This window comes from Hypanus sabinus, chromosome 21 (assembly GCF_030144855.1).
Source record: "Hypanus sabinus isolate sHypSab1 chromosome 21, sHypSab1.hap1, whole genome shotgun sequence".
Taxonomy (NCBI): Eukaryota; Metazoa; Chordata; class Chondrichthyes; order Myliobatiformes; family Dasyatidae; genus Hypanus; species Hypanus sabinus.
The window spans coordinates 27,896,074-27,919,714 of NC_082726.1; the positions used below are offsets into that span (position 1 = coordinate 27,896,074).

The following is a 23,641-nucleotide window of genomic DNA, read 5'->3' on the forward strand; positions in this document are numbered from 1 at the left end:
CAATCTGATTCATATCACTTCTTGCAATAGTAGTGTTGGGAATCTCGGGTGAATATGAATGGACCTGATACCACCCTTGGACTAGCTCATTTGCTGCTTGACTTTCAATTCCACTGACCTGTCATCAATGCTCTATTCTCCATTCAATGATGTCCACAAAATCTCTGGTGTCCATGTCCTAATTGATACCATGTCCCGTTCACTAACCTCTCCAATGTTTACATATTTTGGGTTGCATGGTTAGCATTTCAGTTTACAGTGCCAGAGGCAGAACATCAGGGTCCAATTCCAGCCATTGTCTGTAAGCAGTTTGTATGTTCTCCTCGTGACCACAACTACTTCCCCCAGGTGCACCAGATTCCTCCCACAAAGATATACAGGTCAGGGTCAGTTAAATGTGTGCATGCTATGTTGGTGCCAGAAGCATGGTAACACTTGTGAGCTGCCCTCAGCACATCCTTGGACTGTGTGACGCAAATGACGCATTCTATTGTGTGCTTCAATGTTCTGATGTACTGTACATATGACTAAAAACCAAGTCTTACTCTTTAAATCTTTACAATAGCTCCTGGCTGGATTTTAATGTTTGAATGATTTCAAATCTCTTCATGGTCTTTTTCCTTCCCACCTCTCTAATAATCTCCAAACTTGCATGCCTCCATGGAATCTGGACTTCTGTAGTTTTGGTCTCTTGGTCATCCCTGACTTTCTTCAGTCCACCATCAGTGGCTGTGCCTTCAGCCGCAAAGGCATTATGCTCTGTAATTCCTCCCAAAACCTCCTACATCTTCCTCCTTAAGACACTCCTTAAACCTCATCTCTCATGAGCAAGTTTATGACATCTTGTTAAAGTTGTATAAAGACAGGTGCTGTTATTTCCAGACTGATCATTTGATCAAGGAATCATAAGATATACAGAATGGAAAGAAATCACTGAGTTTGCAGTAACCATCAGACACCCATTTGCTTTAATCCTACACTAACCATCGTATTATCTCCATATTCCCATCAACTCATTCCAGATGCTACCAGTCACCTACTAACTGGGCAGGTGGTACAGGAGCCTTACATCCTTCACCAGCAGGTTGAGGAACAGTTATTGCCCTATAACCAACAGACTCCTGAAGCAGTGTGGATAACTTCACTCAACTCAACACTAAACTGACTCCACACTTATCAATATATTTTCATGGACTCTACAACTCACGTTCTCACTTGGATTTATTTTATTTTGTATCATTTGCCCAATTTGTCTATTTTTGCATATAGGTTGCTTGTCAGTCTGTCTTTCTATGTAATTTCCATTGCTTCTATTGTATTTCTCTGTTCTACTGTGAATGCCTGCAAGAAAATGAATACCAAGGTTGTATTTGGTGACATTTCCATACCTGGAGAACAAATTTACTTTGAACATTAACTTTGATTTAATCTTTGATGCATATACTGTAGTTTATCATAAATTCTATTTTATTTCTTTATTTTTCAGTAGATGGATTTCCTTAGAGTATATGGTGACATACAATATGCTGTACGCACTTTGATAATGAATTTACCCTGAACTTTGAACCTACGCACAAGGGACAACTTATAGTGTCCAACTAACCTACAAAGTGCAGAATTTTTGAGGAGACTAAAGCTCACACATAGTCAGAAGGAGAACCTGCAAACTCCATATAGACAACACTGGATGTCAGGAGTGAAGCTATGAAATAGTGGCTTTACAAGTGACGTCACTATGTTGGTCAAGATCCTTGATGGCATTATTTCAAGAGATCAATCCTTCTTTGTATACTCTTCTGTTGTTCATTGTGCTTGGATCATTGCCCCATGTACAGAGAGCAAAAGTTAAATAAACAGTCTGGAAATTGTGACATCATAAACTTGCTACTTGTCTGAATTTTGGGCCATGTTGATCTTAATCCCCCAACCTCTGGATTCACCAAGCCCTTACCTCGACAAACCAAGAGCCACTGTGGAAATGACTGGGTGCCACCCATTCACTCATAATCAATAGTGATTTCTGATTGAAGGGTGTTTTCCTCTCCTTCTTATGCAGTCTCTCAGGATTGACTGGTGCCTGATTATCAGTTGGCTGTGTTACGAACCCCGTAACTGGGTCACTTGCCAGCAAAGATGGAGACGTCCGTTGAAGTTTGATGATACTATTTTTAACTATTTATCAGTAAAAATACACAAAAATATCAATGCAATATACAGATAATATACGTCGTCAATACTAAATCTAAGAGTGCTGGTATAATAATAATCAATAAGAAATAAGCTCTATCGTTGTCTAGGAGATAATGTATTGTCCGATGGAAATATAAAGTTCACTCAGTTCATGCAGGCTGCAGCCGTTGGGGACCGTTGTGTTGCACTTGTTGGAGAGAGAGAGAGATTTGGAGAAAAACTTGCCGGCTTTCTTTTTATGATTTCGATCCGTCAGGTGTCTCATTGTCATGGCCTTTCCTTTAGCTAAACCGTTCTTCCATGATGAGCCCGCCACCCTGGCAAGGGAGGACGCACACAAGCCCTCACCGGTTGTCGCTATTAAACACTGTCACGGGATCTCTAGTGTTTCTCCTGGTGCGTCTAAAGGGGGTGTCCCCCAGACCCTCTTTTATCCTTATTCACGGGGTCTCAGATGTCAATCAGGTTGGGATGATGCAATCCCTCAACCAGACCACTCTGGTTATCCCCTGAGGGGTTTCAATGAATAGTACAGTACTCAATACACAATTCCGTCTCCAAGAGACAATGGCTGTTATCAGTGGCTCCGTTCCGCTGAGGCCAGGACACATTCCAAACCTTGTGTATTCCATGTGTCTCTCTCTCTCAATTCCTGGGTCCCAGATCTGAATTAATAGCGATCTTGCGATTCTCAAAAAGGAGGGGGCGACTTTGTACCCTTCAGCCCCTCAGAGTTGCTTCACATTCATAACAGCTGATATGTGGGACCCATGATCTTTACCACAGCTCAAAAAGAAGTCGGTGAGCTCCATCCACCAGTTACAATAATATTGTAGCAGTTTATTCTCATGTGTCCCTTGTGTTTATGTTTCAAACAAGTCCATTTTCACTTTTCTAAGTTCCAACAGGTACAAGCCAAACCTGTGCAACTTATCCTCGTTAGACAGCTGAGCCATGACAAGTAGGTAAAACAATTTATCAGCCTGCCAGGCCTGTGGCTACACATTTCTACCACTAGATGGAGCTTTGTTGGCATTGGAAGCATGTCAACCCTGTCGTCAAGCCCACAGCATCACAGATAAACTGCCAGGATTTTCCTCTATCCCATCTCACTCTGAGGAACAATGCAGGAACTGTGCAAGTGATTGGAAACTCAACATCTTAATGAGAAATAAGGCCAACCTCATCCAGTTTGGTGCAACTCGTCCACCAAAAGTACTCTACGTGACCTCATAGTTGGGCTTTAGAAAGTTCCCTTTGTTTTTCCTGTTTCAGAAGTTGACTCATGTTCAATAGTCTTTTAAGAGGGCAACACACACAAAATGCTGGAGGATAAACAGTTGACATTTCAGGCTAGGACTCTTCACTGAGTCCTAATGAAGGGTCTCAGTCTTAAGTGTTGACTGCTTATTTCCCTCCAAATATGCTGCCTGATCTGCTGCGTTGCTCCGGCATTTTGTGTATTTCCAGCATCTGCAGCATCTCTTAAGTCTTTTAAATGGATTAGCCTTCATCTTGACTTTGATGAAAGTATCAGGGCGAGAGGTGTGAAAGGTATTTTTGGCCTGATTTGCTAAGGTTCACAATATGATTTTAGGTGCAGCATGGAAATAGACTCTTCAGCCTAGCTCATCCATGCCAAATGTACGGTTCAGCAAGGTAGTTCCACCTACCGACATTTGGCCGATAGTTCTCTAACCCACACTGATCCATGTACTTATCAAGGTGGTTTTCGAATGTTGCTAACATGCCTGTCTCAACCAGCTCATTACAAATACTCACCACCTTTTGCATGAAGAAATTGCCCCTAACCCCCTTGTAAATGTCCCGCCTCTGATTTTAAACTTACGCCCTCACATCTTTACCATCCTCTCACTGGAAGATGCTCCATCTGTTTTCACTCTGTTATGATCTTATATACCTCAAGCAGGTTATTCCTCAACCTTCTACATTCTAGGGAACAAACTCCAAATCTACATAACCTTTCCTTGTAACTCAGGCTCTCATTCCAAGCAAAATCCTGGTAAATAAATTAATGTGAAAATGCACTTGGAATGGCCCTTATTGTCATTAGAATGTCTTGCACTTAAGTTATGCCATTTATGTCAACTCTTACAGCGAATGGTGTGCTTTTTGATCTTCCTAATGAACATAAAACAAACAGGTTCACTCATCTGTAACATTATCTGAGATTTGGTATGGTAGAAGACTACCAATTTTCTACAGATGGAGGGCATTATAATTGTAGCATCACCATATGGTATGGAGGGGCCTACTGCACAGGATCAGAAAAATCTGCAGATGGTTGCAAACTTGCCAACTCCATCGTGAGCACTAGCCTCCCTAGCATCGAGGACATCTTCAAAAGGTTGTGCCTCAAAGAGGCGGCATGCATCATTGAGGACCCCAGTTATAAATTGTAATTTATAGCTTCTTTATGTATTGCAGTGTACTGCTGCTACAAAACAACAAATGCCAGTGATATTAAACCTGATTCTGTGGTTCTCCTTGTACTGATCTGCTGAGCACTTCCAGCATTTTCCAGTTCATTTCAGATTCTCAGCAACTACAATTTTCTGCACCTCACATTTCCAGCATGTTGATTATCTTCTCAGTCTGACTGTCTTTGTGTACATTCCTGCATCTACACGTCCTTCAGACTGATTAGCTGTGATTAAGAAGCAGGTATTACACTCTCTTAGGTGGCACCAAATGTAATTTGTCATCTAGACAACCTTGGTCTCATTCCTATCACAGACCTTCCCTTTGTTCTGCCTGCCCTCTCCCTTTCTAATAATGGTATTGGTTTATTATTATCATGTGTACCGAGATACAGTGAAGAGCTTTGTCTGTATGACATCCAGGTGGATCCATCCATACACAAGTACAACAAAGTAGTTAAAAGAAAAAACAAATGCAGAATATAGTGCTGCAGCTGCAGGGAAAATGCAGTGCAGGTTAACAAATAAAGCGCGAGGGCCATGATGAGGTAGATTGAGAGATCACTTGGCATATAAGAAATTCCTTTAAGAGTTGGATATCACTGGGATAGAAGTTGTCCTTGAGCCTGATGATACAAGCTTTTGCATCTTCTGCCCAACAGAAGGAAGAAGAGGGAATGATAAGGATGCGAGAGGACTTTGATTAAATTGGCTGATTTTCCAGTTCAGAATCGGGTATCACCATTGATGTATGTCATACAGTTTATTGTTTTTTGTCAGCAATGGAGTACAAGACATAAAATATAGCATAAATTGTAATTTTAAAAATATAGTATGCATACATGTATATTAGGGCAAAAAGAAAGCAAAAATAGTGAGGTAGTATTTATGGGTTCATGGGCTGCTCACACTAATGGTAGTGTGGAAGAAGCTATTCCCAAAGTAGTCAGTGCACATCTTCAGGCCCCTGTACCTTCTCCCTGATAGAAGGAATGAGAAGAGGGCATTCCAAGGTGGTGAGGGTCCTTCATGTGGGAGGCCACCTTCTTGAGATGGCACTTTTTGAAGATGTCCTCAATGCTGGAGAGGCTAGAGCCAATGATGGAGCTGGCTGAATCTACAGCCCTTTGCAACTTTCTTCAATCCTGTGCACTGGAGCCGCTGAACGAGGCAGTGATGCAACAGTCAGAATAAGCCAGTTTGGTAATGGTGACAATGAACTGTCAAAAAGGGTGCAGAAGAGGTTGACTAGGATTCTGCCTGTAATACAGAGAGCAGGCTATAGTAGGAGGTTGGACAGACTGGGGTTGTAGAGCTTCGGAAGCTGCGGGTAGACCTGACAGAATCTTGAGAGGACTAGATAGGTAGACAGACAGAATCTTTCTCCTAGAGTAGAAATTTCAAACACTAGAGGAGTTTCTTTTAATATGACGGGGGGAAAGATTAAAAGAGATGTGCAGGGCAAGTGTTTTACCCAGACTGATGGGTATCTGGAATGGGATGCCAGGAGTAGTGGTGGTAGAGACAGATACATGAACATATAGAGAATAGAGGGATTTGGATACTGTGCCGGCAGAGGAGACTGTGTTTATTCTGCCATTGTGCATAGGGTAGGCATCTTGGGCAGAAGGGCCTGTTCCTGTTCTGTGTTGTTTTAAGTAGTTCACGTGCTTCATTTACATCCTCTGGGAATACACTTAGTGGCCACTTTATTAGCTACACCTCTACACCTGCTTGTCAATGCAACTATCTAATCAGCCATATGGCAGAGACTTAGTGCAAAAAAGCATGCAGATGTGGTCAAGAGGTTTAATTGTTGTTCAGACCAAATATCAGAATGGAGGAAAAAACGTGATCTACTTGACTTTGACATTGGAATGATTCTTGGTGCCAGACGGGGTTGTTTGAGTATCTCAGAAACTGCTGATCTCCTGGGATTTTCATGCACAATGGTCTGTAGAGTTTACAGAGAATGTTGCAAAAAGCAAAAACAATCCAGTGAGCTAGTTCTGTGGAAGACAACGCCTTGTTAAGGGGAGAGGTCGCAAGAGAATGGCCAGACTGATTCAAGTTGACAGGAAGGTGAAAATAATTCAAACAGCCATGGGTTTCGACAATGATATACAAAAGAGCATCTCTGAATGTACAGCTCATCAAACTTTGAAGTGGATGAGCTACTGCAGTAGAACACCATTAATCTACATTCACCAGCCACTTTATTAGGTACAGGAGGTAACTGAGCGTATTTCGCTTGTTCAGCTTCAGTCTGTTTCCTTATCAATAGCAAAGCCATTGACCCGGAATCACTGTCACTGACCCAAAAACTACACAGTTTGAGCACAATTTGGTGCTGACTGACCTGTTGAGCATCTCCAGCATTTTCTGCTCTTCTTCATTTGCTATTTGGTATAATTTCCTTATTTCAGCTCTCTCAGAGGCTGGGAGATTTCAACGCTCGCCACATCAGTTGGGGGGAAAGTCTGGCGGATTTCATTCAACAAACTGTCTAACAAGTTGGTCACTGGGGCCTTTTTGAGTTGCAGCAGATGCTAAATCTGTTACACTGCAAGCTGTCACAGTTAATTCCCCCCTTTTGTTTCCTAAGTGCATAATAGAATTTGAAAATGTTCCGGAATACACATGAACAGTGGCATGATTTTGGAGTTCTAAAGGCTACAGCGTCTATAAAGCTGGGTAAAAAAAAACAGGTTGGAGTTTAGAGACACAGGTACTGTGGTCAATGAAAGAGCAACTTCATATTATGTGTTAGCCAAATGATTTTCAAGTCTTGTCAATGATCCATGCACGCAGCACTTAAAGTCCAGTTGAACCTTGGTCCCCAAGGTTTGAAGCACTAGCTGTTTCACCACCATGCCAAAATTGTGGTAGAAGATGCGCTTGATCTTACTGACCATTGAGCACATCTACATGGATAACTGCCACAAGATAGCAGCATCCATAATCAAGGACCTTTACCATCCAAGCTATGCTCTCTTTACACAGATGCCCTCAAGGAAAGGATACAGGAGCTGTAAGTCCCACACCACCAGATTCAGGAACAGTTATTACCTTTCAACCACCAGGCTACTGAACCAGCATGGACAACTTCACTCACCACAGCAATGAATTGACTCCATACACTATGGACTCACTTTCAAGGACTCTATAGAAGTAATAATAAATAAATAATACTGAGAGTATGTTCTCTGTAGTATCTTTTTATTATTAAGTTTATTGTTATTATTTTTTGTATTTGTACAGTTTGTCTACTTTTGCCCATTGATGATGTGTGTAATTTTTCATTGTTTTACTGTGAAATCATGCAAGAAGAATCTCAGGGTAATATATGGTAACATATAAAGTATGTATTTTGATAATAAATTTACTTTGAACTTTGAATGGCTCAGAGGGTTAAATGGCCTCTTCCTGATTCGTTTCCTATGACCGTAAGCCTTTAATGATCAATTTCACTCATGTACCCATTATGTTCAAGCAGGGAACTGTAGGAATGGAAAGAGTTAAAGATAATCCTTTTTCCATCAGCAATTATCTGCCTCCTGCAACAACCACAGGAGATCTGAGCAGAGAGATTTTCAGCCCATTTGATGCTTTAACCTTGAATTATCTTCCTGAAGACATTGCTGTTTCAAGCCTAAGAACCATTCACAGGGCAAAAATGAAGGTGACATTTTAAGCGACAATGGTCCATCAAGTGAAGGTCAAGTCCCATTCAGCAAGACTGTTTACTAGGAGGACTAAGATGCAATTGCCTCCAAGAAAGTCCAAGTTTCTTCAACAATTGGATACAAGAATTAGAATTACTGCTTATTTAAAGCAGCTCCACCTGCTCAGTTTGGACATAAGCACTTGCAAATAGAAATAAACACCAGGAATACAGTTTGGCATGGGCTTGATGGGCTGAAGGGTCTTTTTCTGAGCTGTAGCACTCCAGGATTTGGAGTAAAGTCATCCTTAATTTGCACCAAACCATCCGCTGGAGGAGCTCAGCGGACTGAGCAGCATCAGTGACAGGAAAGGAACTGTCGACATTTCATTTGAAAACCCTGCATCAGGACTGAGGATGGGGAGGGGAGATGGTCAGTATAGCAATCCAGGGTGATTGGTGGGCTGAGGAGGGGTGAATATTGACAGCAGGCAGGGGAAGAGAGTGGAATTAGAATTGGGATACACTGACAGGTGGGTGAAAGGTGAAGGAAGACAGACAAAGAGAGAAAAAGAAGGCAAATGGGGTGAGATAAGGTGAGTGGAGGGTGAAGGGTGAAGAACTAGAGTTGAAATTGGTTTGTGATTATCAGATGTACCAGGATACCTGAAAAGCTTGTGTTGGACACTATTTATACAGATCAAACCATTACAACAGGGCATTGAGGAATAGAATTATAGAGTGAGGTGAAATACTGCATAGAAACAGGCCCTTGGGCCCAGCTTGTCCATTCCAACCACAGAATCCCTCCTGCTTGTCCCAATTGCCTGCATTTAGCCCATAGCCCTCAAAGCCCCTCCCCTCCATGTACCTATCCAAATGCTTCTTAAATGTTGCAGTTGTACCCACCTTAAAACACTTTCTCTGGCAGCTCATTCCAGATGCTCAATATCCTCTGAGTAAAGATATCAACAGCCAGGTCCCTTTCAAACCATTCCCCTTGTATCTTGTAGCTTTGTCCTTTCGGTTTGGACTCCTCAGTCCTGAAGAAGACTATGCCTGTCCATCTTATCCATAGCCCTGGTGGTTTTATAAATCTGCTAAGGGGTCATCAACTAATGAACAATAGAGGATCAAGGTAGAACAAGGTAACAATGCAGGATGAAGTGTAACAGCTACACAGAAAGTGCAGTGCAGTTTCAAGGCAATTGCTGGCGGGGAGATAAGTAGGAATACAAAGGACTAGACTCTAATTAGTAAATCAGGGGATAATGGGAAAGGTGAATAGCAGACTGAACCAGAATCACATGGGAGAGGGGAGGGGTGCGCGGAGCCTGTGGGTGAACCGTGTATGTAATGAGGGAGTGGAATCAAGAGCAGAAGGATGTCAAAATTGGGTGGGGTGCTGAGATGTGGTGAAAATTGTAGGAAAAGGGAAAAAATGGGAGGACCAGAGAAGGAATGGAAAATGGGGAGCAGCCTCAAGATGACGGGTCTCTTGCAAAACATTGACCGTGCTTTTCCCTCCTCAGGTGCTGCCAGATAGGCTTGGTTTCTCCAACATCCCTTTTCTCCCCCCAAATTCCAGTACCTGCAGTCTCTTGTGTCTCCAAACGTATAGGATCCGATTATTCACCATCTCGTTTGAAGACAGAGCATGCTCGAGGCCTGATGCCTGCTCTTGCTTCTTACTCCCCTCCATTCATATACTGAGTCATTGGATCTCACACAGCAGGAAGCTCCAAAGTGCAGAATCACAAGAGGCTGCAAAGGGTTGTACCCAACTCCATCACAAGTACTATTCTCCTGATCACTGAAGTCATATTCAAGAAATGGTATTTCAAAGGAGCCTCCTCACATCAACACACACAATTAAGGAAGAGCTTTTTTCTCTCTACCATCAGATTTCTGAACACTATCTCATTATTCCTCTATTTTGTACTATTTCTTTAGTTTTTAAGTTATAGTGATAGTTTAATGTCTTTGCACTGTACCGTTGGTGCAGAACAAAAAATTTCACACACATAAGTCAGTGTAAAAGTTATGATAAACCTGATTCTGGGATGTCATTCATATGTGAATATGCAAATCACTGTCAATGTAAAGAAAACCCCTGGCCATACTGAAAGTATGAGGTTTTCCTCTGATGTTCCCTGTTCTCACAAGTCAATGCAGGGGGCTGTCCAGAGATGCCCCAACACTCCTTCACAAACAGAATCAGAATCAGGTTTATTATCACTGACACGTGTCATGAAATTTGTTGTTTTGCAGCAGTACAGTGCAATACATAAAATATACTATAAGTTACAATAGGAAATATATAATAAAAGTAGTGAAAAAAGAGAGCAAACTAGTCATCATGGACCACTCAGAAATCTGCTGGCATAGCGGAAAAAGATGTTCTTAAATGTTAAAGTGTTGTAGCTGAAATTCTCTAACCATCCTAGCAAGCAACCTTTGTGCTTTCTCATCCTTGTCCCAAGTTAGACTTTAGTTTATGGGCAAGAAGCTATTGGCAAATTTTTTAGGTGCTCTGGAAATCGTGGTGTCAGAGAGTCACGGAACAATGCTGCATATATTCAGGTGCTTCAGTCCATGCCAACCCTCCTAACCCCACCTTTCATATACCCTTCAGGCGCTTCCTAATGATACCAATATACCTGCTTCAACCACTTCATCTGGCAGTTCATTCCATATACTCACCATACTCTGGGTGAAAGTTGTCTCGCATTCCCTTTTAAATCAATCTGCTCTCACCCTATACCCTTAAGATTTGGAATCCTCTACCCCAAGAAATCTGTCACCATCCACATTAACTATGCCTCTCAGAATTATAAATGTTGTTATAAGGACAACCCTCATAATCCTATATTCCAAAGAATTACTATAGGGCATCATCATTGAACTACTTCTAATAGATTAGAACATGGCTAGTTCTATTAGCATTCAGTAAGATTGTGGCTTATCCAGTGATCATGTCCACTATCCCAGCCAATCCCATATCGGTGACTCACTGTACAAAATCTAGACATGATTAAATCCATAAGGTCATAGGACATGGGAGCAGCATTGGACTATTTGGCCCATTGAGTCTGCTCCACCATCCCATCATGGCTGATTTATTATCCCTCTCAAATCCATTCTTCTGCCTTCTCTCTGCAACCTTTGACACCCCTGTTAATCAAGAACTTATCAACCTCTGATATTAATATACCCATTAACTTGGCCTCCACAGCCACCTGTGGCAATGAATCGTCAGCTCTGTTCTAGAGGGGTGTCCCAGAGGGGAAGGGTGGTGGATGAGAGCTGCAGAACATTAGGCAGGGATTGTCTTTATCCACTCTCCCCTGCAATCAAACTCTGCAAGCTTTTCTTAACAGTGTTTGAGTCTGCATCATTTAGTCAAGTTCAATCTGGCCGACTGTCTAATTATGTATGCATCCGGCATGTTAATCAGACACAGTTCTGCTCACATTTGCTATGATTGGACAGTAGTTAAAGGGGAAATGGTTAAGGTTCTAATTTAAAGACATGGATAGATTGCCGATAGAGCTCCTTCAATATTGCAAAGCAAGTCTGCACACTCATTTCATAATTTATGATTCTGGTAATGGTTATGAATATGAAATTTTTGATACACTTGATGTGCTTTTAATTTCTAAATCAGATCATGGGAAGAAGGTTATAAAATGAGAAACGTTATCTCAGAATCAAAGCAAAATCTTTCTCTGATGCTGAGGAAAGGTGGGCTTTGCCCTTGAAATGGTTGCAACTGTATTATACTGGAGGCTACATCAAGGATTGGCTATCTAAACAACAATGTTGAGTGTGCTCTGCAAGAAACTAAATCTCAATGTAAGACCGACGACTATAATGCTTCTAATTCCCAGTGTTCACTTTGCAGTGCTGAAGACTCCTTCACCTGTGTCCTCATCCAGGATCTTCATTCATTATTAGCCGCGAGTCATGGGGTCAATACAAAAGGTCGAAGTCCAAAGTTCAATTGGAGGTCCAGAAGTCCAGGAGCAATGGCCAGAGCCCTGAGTCTACTCTGAGTCCATTAGGGAAGTCAAACCTCCAATGCCTGTAAAACTGGAGGCTGTTGTCTGGAGACGGTCTGTCCTGGGGTTGGAGTACTGAGCGTTTTACGGGAGAGTGAGAGGGAGGAACTAAGCTTGTTTTACTGTTGATGTTTCGTTGCTTGCTGTATTGTTTTGCTGTGTTCTCTGTTGCTTTGCTAAGCATTGTGGGCATGCTATGTTGTTGCCAGAATATATGGCGATACTTGTAGGCTGCACCAAACACATTCCTAGGTACGTCGGTTGTTATTGCAAACAACACTTCTCTCTGTATGCTTCAATATATATGTGATAAATAATATTAATCCGAATATGAATCTGTGACTTCATTACAGATAGTGGCTTCTTCAAAGGCCAGCTGCTCTGAGAGAACACTGCTTCAGATCTTGAGATTTTTCCCAAAGCACTGAAGCTTACACATCAAAGTTCAAAGTTAATTTATTATCAAAGTACACATATATCACCATATAGTACCTTGAGGTGCCCTGGACCCAAGACATCTAATGACTTCCTAGAAAATCAATGAGAAATATAACCTTTAGAAGTGGATAAATACCACTTGTCTGTATATAACTGTATTACTACAAGTGATGCATAACTCTCCGTGTGTAAGGGCATATATCACCTGCCTTTGTATAACATAGAAACACTTTATTGTCTGTATCAGACTGTATCCTTATTCTCAATGTTAATCATATATGACAAAATAAGTGACAAGATAGGTAGCACAATGGTGAGCTGCTTCTTTATAGACCCAGCAAATTGGGCTCACTCCAGTGCTGCCTGGGTGGAGTTTGCACATTCTCCCTGTGAGTATGGGGGTTCCCCTCACTCCAAGAGGTCTAGTTTAAACACAGAATATAGAACAAAATAACCTGGAGAGGGATGGGCTCTGCCAGGTTTCAGATGCCCAAGTCACACTGTATGATGAGCAATCACCAAAAAGATCGGTGTAAAAAGCTTGTCATGATGGCACCCCGACAACTCCACTGGGAGTTAAGGGCACACACACACACACACACACAGAAGGCTCTTCAGTCCACAATATCTATGCTGGACACAATGCAGAATTAAAGTCAGCTGGTGGGCGCAGCACGGTAGCATTGCTGCTGGTCCATCACTTTCAGCACCAATGGTCACCGATCAGAGTTCAACTCCCGACACTGCCTGGAAAGAGTCCATACATTCTCCACATGTGGTTGCTCCAGATGCTCCGGTTTCCTCCCACATTCCAAAACATATGGTTAGGATTAGTGAGTTATGGGCATATGCTATTTTGGTGCTGGAACTTGTGGCTGCCCAGCAGAATCCTCGTTGATTTCAATTAACACACCTTGATGTATTTCAATGTATTACTGTCAGATAACAGTAAACTAGATCTTGAAGATGCCAGTCCATCCCCTAAGTACTCCCCCCCATGACAGATCGACGTGGGAGATGCATGAATCATACACAATTTCTTGCGTCAATGATTTTTTCACTGGGATACATACAGGTGTTATGGTAAGTGGTGTCCTGAGGGGAAGGTAAACCTTTAGGTGGTGTTGATGGAGTTCGAATGATAAGCAGATAACAAAATAACCCAATCCATACGCATGAAAAGTAAAAAGGATTCAAATGAGTTAATGAAATAGGGATATTGATAGCATAATTCCCAAAAGGGATATGTTAATTATCAGTAAATCACAATATTTATTGATCAAGTAATTTTGAGTTTTTCATTACTGATGAATTATGACAGACTATTTTATATTTCCTTGCCAAAGTATATAAATTCACTTTCAACATGTATTTTAGAATTATACTGCACATGTGACAAATAAAGTTAATCTTTATTATCTTTATCATGGCCCCAGCACTTTATCTAGTCTAATCTATTCTAACCTACCTGAACATGGTATATATAACTCCATTCTCTACGCATTCACTAGTCTATCAGACAGGCTCCTAACTACTGGAGAATTGAAATACTGTAAGTGTGTTGCATACTTCCAGAAAGGTGATGGTGTGATTGGTCACAGCGGCTTCTATGGCATCAACCAAAGATGCTATTGTCTTTTTGAAACATATTTTTATAATCACAAGATCTTGTTGGACATTAAGAACTTAAATTACTGTAGGTTTACCCCATCAGCGAATTGCTCGCTGGTGGAGAAACTGACCGAGCTGGACTTTGTGTGACTCATGCTGCTGCCTGCGTCAGAGGAGTCGGCTTGCAAAGGTGGTGTGCATTCTAACAGCGAGTGATCATCTTAGCCGCGTTTCTTGTGATTGTAAGACCCTTTTGGACATTATTAGTACCAAATGCTGCAAGTCCATTTCACTATTACGTGATGAAAGGTACGGCTGGTGAGGGAGCTGTACGACCTCGGTCATAGTGAGGATATCGCCTCAAGCCGTGGTGTTGCCTGTTTACAGCCGCCCAGGAGAGAGGCAGTGGAGCTGGAGTGCTGCAACTGGGTGGCCCACCAAAGAGCCGGGGGCAGTGTGGCACAGCATTCAAGTTGCAGATGGTGTTCCTCCCCCCCACCATTGCTCAGCCATTGACAAGCCGTATTGTGTTTGACTGCAGACCCAGGGCTTGGACTATTTTTTTATTTTTAGTGTGACTGTATCTTATAAGTGCTTGCTGTCTCATACATGCTACATGTGCATTGTGCTGTATATGTCTGTTAGTATAGTGCTTTGCATCTTGGTCCTGAAATAATGTTGTTTTGCTTGGCTGTATTCATGGGCATTCATGCATGGTTGACTGACAATTAAACAAACTTGATGAGGGAGCAGGAGTGTGAGACTGGTGGATGGGAGGAGATACCATTACAATGAGGGTACCCAAACTCCAAGTACAGTGGACAGTAGCTCTGAATTCCACCTTATTGCTTTCCTGGGTCGGGGCCAAATTGTTTTAGGAGGGATCAGTTATGGTCAGTTACCCAAAGAAAGTCATCTAATTTCCTCCACGATACCCAAAATGAGCCTTGAATAGGGAAATGAGGCAACATGAAGTATGTATGACACAGTAACCACATCATAATCCTTGCTGGGAAGTACCTTGTCAGATTTTCAAAGAACACAAAGTAAGCTAGTAATACACACACACAATGCTGGAAGAGCTCAGCAGGTCATGCAACCTCCATGGAAGGAAATAACCAGTCAATCCTTCCGGCAGAGACTCCTCATCTTGTTATTCTACTTAGTTCTGGAATTTTCTGAACCAATGAGCACAACCCTAACTGACAGTAAGTGGGCTTTGTTACTATATATATATGTATACTCACTAATAGTATGCTCACTAATGCAAATATCTAATCAGCCAATTATCAATGCAGCAACTCAATGCATAAAAACATGCAATCATGGTCAAGAAGTTCAGTTGCTGTTCAAACCAAACTCAGAATGGCTGAGAAATGTGATCTAAGTGATTTTGACCATGGAATGATTGTGGGTGTCAGATGAAGTGGTTTGAGTATCTCAGAAACTCCTGATCTCCTGGTATTTCACCCATAACAGTCTCCAGAGTTTACAGAGAATGGCGCAAAAGACACAACAGTTCTGTGAATGAAAATGCCTAGTTATGAGACAATCAGAAGAGAATGGCCAGACTGATCCAAGCTGGAAGGTGACAACAACTCAAATAACCATGCCTTACAACAGTCATGTGGAAAAAAGCATCTTTGAATGCACAACACATCAAACATTGAAGTGTGTGGGCTACAGCAGCAGAAGACCACAAACATGTACTCAGTGACCATTTTATTAGATACAGGAGGTACCTGAAACAGGGCAATCTCTAACTTATGATGGAGAGAGGTTTGCATGAGTTTAGAGTTGAAACTGATTTCACTGGCTTGATGAACCCAGAAGTGTGTGGGTTACAAACTGAAATTTCAAAGATCAAAGTAAATTTATTGTCAAATATTATCTTGAGATTCATTTTCTTGCAAGCATGGCCTGGGTGTTGGTGGTATTTGATGATAGATGCTGCTTTCAAATGTGCTCTATGGTTGGGAGGGCTTTGCCTGTGATATAAGGACTGTGTCCACCATTTTCTTCAGCCTTTGCCATTCCCGGGCATTGGTGCTTCCATATCAGGCTGTGATGCAACCAGTTAGGATACTTTCCACTTTGCACCTATGGACGTTTGTCAAAGTTTTTGGTGGCATACTGAATCTACTTAAATTTCAAGGAAGTAGAGGCATTGCCATGCCTTTATTGTGATGATATTTAAGTATTGGTTCCAGGACAGATGCTCTATTATGTTAATGCTAACTCCACACAGACATCACTGGGTTTGAAGTGATAAATAGTTTATTATTGTCACATGTACCATGAGACAGTGATAAGTTTTAGCTTGGATGCCATCCTGATGGATCGTTCTATACATTACTACACTGTGGTCATAAAAAAGGACAAGAACAACAGAATGCAGAAGGCAATGTTCCAGCACAGGTAGACAAGTAAGGTGCCAGTGCCACAGACGAGGAAAGGAACTAGCACTGCAGAAACTGATTCTATACAATGTCTTGCTAGCTATCCTTGTTGAGCAGTATTTGTTGTGCCAACTAATACAGAAAGAAAAAGGGAAGTGTTGTTGTGACTTGAAATATTCCTCATTCAACATATGGTTTGGTTTCCCACCTACAATCTGTATCATCTCAGTCGCATATTGAGGAGTAGCAAAGACGCAGGAGTCCGGAATGTGATGACAGGTGCAATACTGCCACCAGTACTTTCTCTTTGGAACCATGCAAGCAATTAGCATGTTCTGCTTGATTCTTTGCAGTTATATGTAATATGTTATCTTTGGAAACCCTGGTCTCCCCAAGGTAGATCTCCTTTCTCAGACTTCAGAGTTTGCAAAGATTCAGCGTGACATCTAAAATTTTGACAAACTTCTATAGATGTGTAGCGTAGAGTATATGGTCTGGCTGCATCACAGCCTGGAAGAGAAACCCCAACGCCTTTGAATGGAAAATCCTATGAGGTAGCAGATACGGCCCAGTCCATCACAAGTAAGGCACAGTTACACAAAATGCTGTCACAGAAAAGCAGCATCCATCATCCAGGACCCACACCACCCAGGACATTTTCTCTTCTCACTGCTGCCATCAGGAAAAAGGAACAGGAGCCTCAGGACTCACACCAACAGGTTCAGAAGCAGTTATTACCCCTGCATCACCATCTGGCAGAATTGGCAAAAGCTGCAGAGGATTGTAAACTCATCTAGCTCTGTCATGGGAACCAGCACTCCCACCATTGACAATATCTTCCAAAGGCAATGCCTCAAAAGGGCAGCATCCACCATTAAGGACCTTTATTGTGCAGGAGATGCCCTCTTCTTATTACTACCATCAGGGAGGAGGTACAGGAGCCAGAGGATGAACACTCAACATTTTAAGAACAGTTCCATTCATTCATTCATTCAAGAACAACTTCTTTCTTTTTCCCATCAGTTTTCTGTATAGTCTGTGAACACCCAATAACTACCTCACTATTTTGCTCTCTTTCCCACTATTTTCAAAATTATTTATTACAAATTTCGTATTGTAGCATATAGTGATATTCTTCTCATATGTATTACACTTTCCTGCTGGCACAAAACAACAAATTTCATGTCAATTGTCAGTTAAACTTGATTCTAATACATGCATTTTAGTCAAGAGAGGGAAAGTTTAAAGGAGGCGTGTGGGGCAATGGTTTTGACAAAGAGCAGTAGATGCCTGGAAGGGGCTGCTGGTGGAAGCAGATCACCGGTAAAAACATTTAGTTGACAAAAATCACACAAATTCTTGGCTGCCAAATAGGCAAAGAGCCGCTATTTTTTTTTAACTTAGAATTCAAAAGAGACATAGTCTAAGGATAAGAGGCAAGCCTTAGCTTGAGAACATATGGAGACGGCACCATTGCGGTTCATTGGTCTTGCAATGCATACGTTATCAGATTTATTATCAATCACATACAGTGTGTTGTGAAATTCATTGTTTTGCAAGACAAAAAAATCCTCTAATTATAATAACAAATAAAATATATAAATAGTGGAAAAGATGAATAGTGAGGTGATGTTCAGGAATTTGTGGACTTTTCTGAAAATCTGATGGCAGAGCAGAAGAAGCTGTTCCTAAGATGTTGCATGTGTGACTTCAGGCTCCTGTACCGCCTCCCAGATTGCAGAAAGGAGAAGTGATTCCTCAGCTTGCCAGCTGTGATGAAAGGGCGTCAACTTAACATTTGAACTCAGTATATGGTCTCTCCATAGATACCGCCTGGCCTCCAGAGTATGTCCAACAACCCTGCTATTTCAAATTTCCAATAACTGCAGGGAGAAGCTGTTCCTAAGACATTGAGTGTGGGCCTTCAAGCTCCGGTGCCTCTTCCCTGATGGCACCAATGAAAAATTTCACGGGTGGTGAGGTGGTCCTTAGGTCGAAGCACCGCCTTTTGGAAGTGTCCTTGACGGTGGGCAGAGTTGTGTCCTTGGTGGAGCTGGCCCAGCCTACAACCCTCTGTGACCTTTTTCATTCATGTGCAGTGCAGCCTTGATACAAGGCTGTTACGGTATCAGAGGCAAAAGGGCAAACATGTTCCAAATCATACAACAGATAGCATTGAAACAACTGACACTACACAATTAAAATCTCGCAGGTCAAGCAGCATCTATGGCGGGAAAGGTTATATTGGTTTGAAACCCTGCAACAGAACTGAGAGTGCTGACCAGTTTCAGTCCTGACACATAGTTTCTACCGCCTAGCACCCTGGGCCAAGTGACTTCCCAATGTAATGAAAATCAGACAGACATTGAATCTGACAAAAATACTGTGGTCTCTGCACAATTAAGTCAAGTCAACTTTTATTATCATTTCAACCATAACTGCTGGTACAGTGCATAGTAAAAATGAGACAATTTTTTTCAGGACCATGGTGTTACATGACACAGTACAAAAAACTAGACTGAACTACGTAAAAAAAAACACAGAGAAAGCTACACGAGGCTACAGACCTACACTGGACTGCAAAATATAATGACTCAAAAAAGGGGAATGCTTTGCTTATGCCTTTAGATGCAAAGCTTTTGAAAATCCTTCTTGGGAGAAAATGATCAAAATCCCAGCATGTGAGAAGCGTCCAACTGCAATCTCTTGCATTGTTTGATGGAAAACAAATGACTCAGAAATATAGTGAGCGTTGTAATGAGGGCTAACACAATGTCCATTTAGCACCCTGCCAGTTCCACATATGATGAATGGGCAAGTTACATTACGTATTGGATATATTGTTTAACTAGCAAAGTACCTTCTTTCAAAATAATGATATGCCTTGTTTGGAGAAAATATTATACATATGCAAGAATATAGCCATACCTATGTACACACAGGAAGAGAAAGGGAGAAATGGGGAGCACTACCGTATCTTTGTTAATCCATTAAAAACATTAAAATGAGAATGAAAGGCTGCCATTTCATGCTGGTCTCTTCTGTCTTGGAGTCGAAGAATCCATCAGCAACCACCTCACTGACAGCAATTAACCTCGAATCGGCCTTAGGATGTTTACAGCAATGAGATATGCAAGTGTAAAGTGGCAGGTGAGATTAGATTCAACCCAGCGAATAACAACAGATCTGTATTAGATACTGACTCCATTCCACACCTTTCCAAAGAGGTACATGGTTGCACTGAATTGTAGGCTTGCTGCTGAGTTTTGATAAGCAATATAGAAAATAGGTTGATAATTATAATTGCCTGTTGAAAACTGTAGCTAGGTGTGAAGGTGGGTGGTAAAATTGGAAGGGAATTGATGGGAATGAAGGAAGAATAACATGAGCTTAATGCAATAGTCAGCACAAACTAGATGGACTGAAAGACCTATTTCCCTACTGAATGACACAAATACTCCATCACTTCTGAGAAATCGTCAGTTTTAAAAGTACTCACCTCCAATCTATCATGATAGATTAACTCAAGGAAATAAGGATTAAATACATTTAATGACTGTGATAATTTATCAAAGTATTTAAATTACTATAAGACCACAAGACATAGGAGCAGAATTAGGCTATTCCACCATGGCTGATTTATTGTACTTCTCAACCCCATTCACCTGCCTTCTCCCCGTAATCTTTGACACCCTTACTAATCAAGAACCGATCAAACGCCACGTTAAATATACTCAATGACTTGGCCTCCACAGCTGTCTGTGGCAATGAATTCCACAGATTCACCACACTTTGGCTAAAGAAATTCCTTCTCATTTCTATTCTAAAAGGCTCTCCTTCTATTTTGAAGCTGTGTCCTCTAGTCATAGACTCCTCCACTGGAAGAAACATTCTCTCCATGTCCTATCTAGGCCTTTCAATACTCAGTAGGTTTCAATGATATCCTCTGTCATTCCTGATAACTCCAATGAGTACAGCCCCAGAGCCATCAAACACTGCTCATATGTTAACAATTTCATTCTTAGGATCATGCTCATAACCACCCTCTGCAATGCTAACATATCCTTTCATAGTAATGGGGACCTTAGCTGTTTGTGGCAATGAACTCTACTACTGCAAGGTTTGACCTGTTACCCCCCACAAGCAGACATCTGCCCAAATGCGTAGCGTGACTCTCCATGCCATTGATCTTCGACTTACTCTGAATCTGCTGCAGCTGACAACACATTTGGTGAGACTTTGAAGCACGTTTGGTGAGACTTTCATCAGTTCTTATTTGTCCTGTCTCCCTCAAGGTCACCCAAGGTGATAGACAGTGCCAGAGGTGTCTGAATCACATTTAGTGTTGAATGAATCATTCTCCAAGGATCAAAATCAATCAGTGCATGGAGCATCCAGTCAATTGCACCCTCCTCCTTCACCATTCTAAGTTATAGATTATCAACCGCTCTTCTTTAAATTGGAACTCGTCACCTTTTGTATATGCTGCAATGCACTTTTTAATGCTGACAGAAATACTTAATAACTTACTGATGACAAATTGTGAAAGTCTGTGAAATAGAGAGGTGGCAAAATAAGAGAATAACTTGTATTCATTTAATCAGAATCAGATTCTGATTTATTATTCCAGACATATAATACAGACATTACAGCACAGTACAGAGCCTTCAGCCCATGATGTTGAGCCAAACTTTTAAACTAATTTAAGATCAATCTAACCTTTCCTTCCTGCATAACCTTCCATTTTTCTATCATCCATGTGCCTACCTAAAATTTTCATAAATTCCTTAATGTATCTGCCTCTACCACCACCCCTGGCAGGGGTTTCCATGCACTTACACTCTGTGTAAAGACCTTACCTCTGACACCACCCCCACCATATTTTCCTCCAATCACTTTAAAATTATGTCTCCTCTTATTAGCCATTTCCTCCCTGGGAAAAACAGTCTACCTGCTCAATCTATGCCTCTTAACATCTCGTATACCACTATTAGGTGACCTTTCATCTTCCTTCGCTCCAAAGAGAAAAACTCAAGCTTGCTTAACATATCTTCATATGTCATGTTTTTTTTTTGGTTTTGTGTCAGCAGTACAATGAACGACTATGTAACTGTGTTACAATAAAATAATAAATAGTGCAAAGCAGGAATAGCCAAGTAGTGTTCATAGATTCATGGACTGTCAATAAATCTGAAGGAAGAGGTGAAAAAGCTTCTCTTAAAATGTTGAGTGTGGATCTTCAGACTTCTGTGAGAAGAGAGCATGTCCCAGGTGGTGAGAACTCTTTTTGGGATGTGTTTTACAGCCAGTGAGGTACCTCGAAAGCTCCCCTGTACTGTATGGTAGGTGGAAGCCTGCTGAACATAGTAAGAGCCCACAAAGAGCAGTGTGGTTATGATCTATTTTAGACCAGAAGACGATTAGACATAGGAGCAGAATTAGGCCACTTGGCCCATTTTCCCTCTCAGCCCCAATCTCCTGCCTTCTCCCTGTGTCCCTTCATGCTCTGATTAATCAAGAATCTGTCAACCTCTGTTTTAAAAATGTCCAATGACTTAGTCTCCACAGCTGTCTGTGGCAATGAATTCCACAGATTCACCCCTCTCAGGTGAAAGAAATTACTCCTCATCTCTGTTCTAAGTATACGTCTCTGTAATCTGAGGCTGTGCCCTTTGGTCCTAGACTCCCTCACTGTAGAAAACATCCTCTCCACATCCATTCTATCTGGGCCTTTTAATAATCAATAGGTTTCAATGAGATTCCCCACCCCATTCTTCTGAACTCCGGTGAGTATAGGCCCAGAGCTATCAAAGGGTGTTGTACATTGACCCTTTCATTCCTGGAATAATTTTTATGAATCTCCTCTGGGCCTTCTGCAATTCAGCACATGTTTTCTTAGATAAGGTGCCCAAAACTGCTCAAAATACTCCAGGTACAGTCTGACCAATGCTTTATAAAGCTTCAGCATTAATTCCTTGGCTTTAAGTTCTAGTCCTTAATTTTAATTTTAGAGAAGTTGATGGTGAGCTGGCAAGACTTTTGGGGATATTGCCCCCATTTTTCTTTGGAAGAGTGCCGTGGGACTGAAACAATTATTGGAATAACCGTCTGAAAAGCAACAGTGCAAACAGTGAGGTATTCTCTCAGTACTGTACTGTTATGCCAGACCTCAAGCTTTCATTGAGGGATCAGCAGCGGAAAGGGTGAGCAGTTTCAAGTTCCTGGGTATTAAAATCTCTGAACATCTATCGTAGGCTGCATATATTGATGCAGTTAAAAAGAAGACACGCCCGTGGCTATATTTTATTAGGAGCTTGAGGAGAGTCGGTACGACTCCAACAAATTTCCTTGGATCAAGAGGGATAATACATCAGCAATGAAGGAATGGCAGAGCAGACTTGACAGACCAAATGGTTTAACACTGTTCCTGTATCTTATGATGTTATGGTCTTCAGCACCGTGGAGAGGATTCTAACTGATCATATCACTGTCTGCCATGGACAGGCTACTACACAGGATTGGAAAATGCTACAGAGGTTTGCAAACTTAGCCAGTTCCACCATGGGAACTGGCCACCCCAGCATCGAGGACATCTTCAAATGGTGATGCCTCAAAAAGTCGGCATCTATGATTAAGGAGCCCTATCACCCTAGACCTCAGCAGAGAGGTGGTACAGCAGTCTGAAGACACACACTTAACATATAAGGAACACCATCAGATTTCTGAATAGACAATGAACACTCTTTTTGCACTACTAAAATAATTTAGTTTTATATATGCAATAAACACAAAATGCTGGTGGAACACTGCAGGTCAGGCAGCATTCTATAGGGAGAA

At 41.6% G+C, this 23,641-nt stretch overlaps 1 protein-coding gene across 39 annotated transcripts in view; it reads right to left on the reverse strand.

Annotated features, from left to right (window-relative positions):
- LOC132379214 (CUGBP Elav-like family member 4) overlaps positions 1–23,641 on the reverse strand; it is an 816,081-nt gene that overhangs the window by 206,244 nt on the left and 586,196 nt on the right. For 9 of the 39 annotated variants that reach the window (XM_059946907.1, XM_059946921.1, XM_059946904.1 and 6 more), the window contains exon 4: positions 4,112–4,127. The exons of the other annotated variants lie outside the window; for them this stretch is intronic. In XM_059946907.1, the coding sequence (XP_059802890.1) occupies positions 4,112–4,127 (16 nt within the window). The remainder of the gene's footprint in view (positions 1–4,111; positions 4,128–23,641) is intronic. 39 annotated transcript variants of the gene reach the window in all.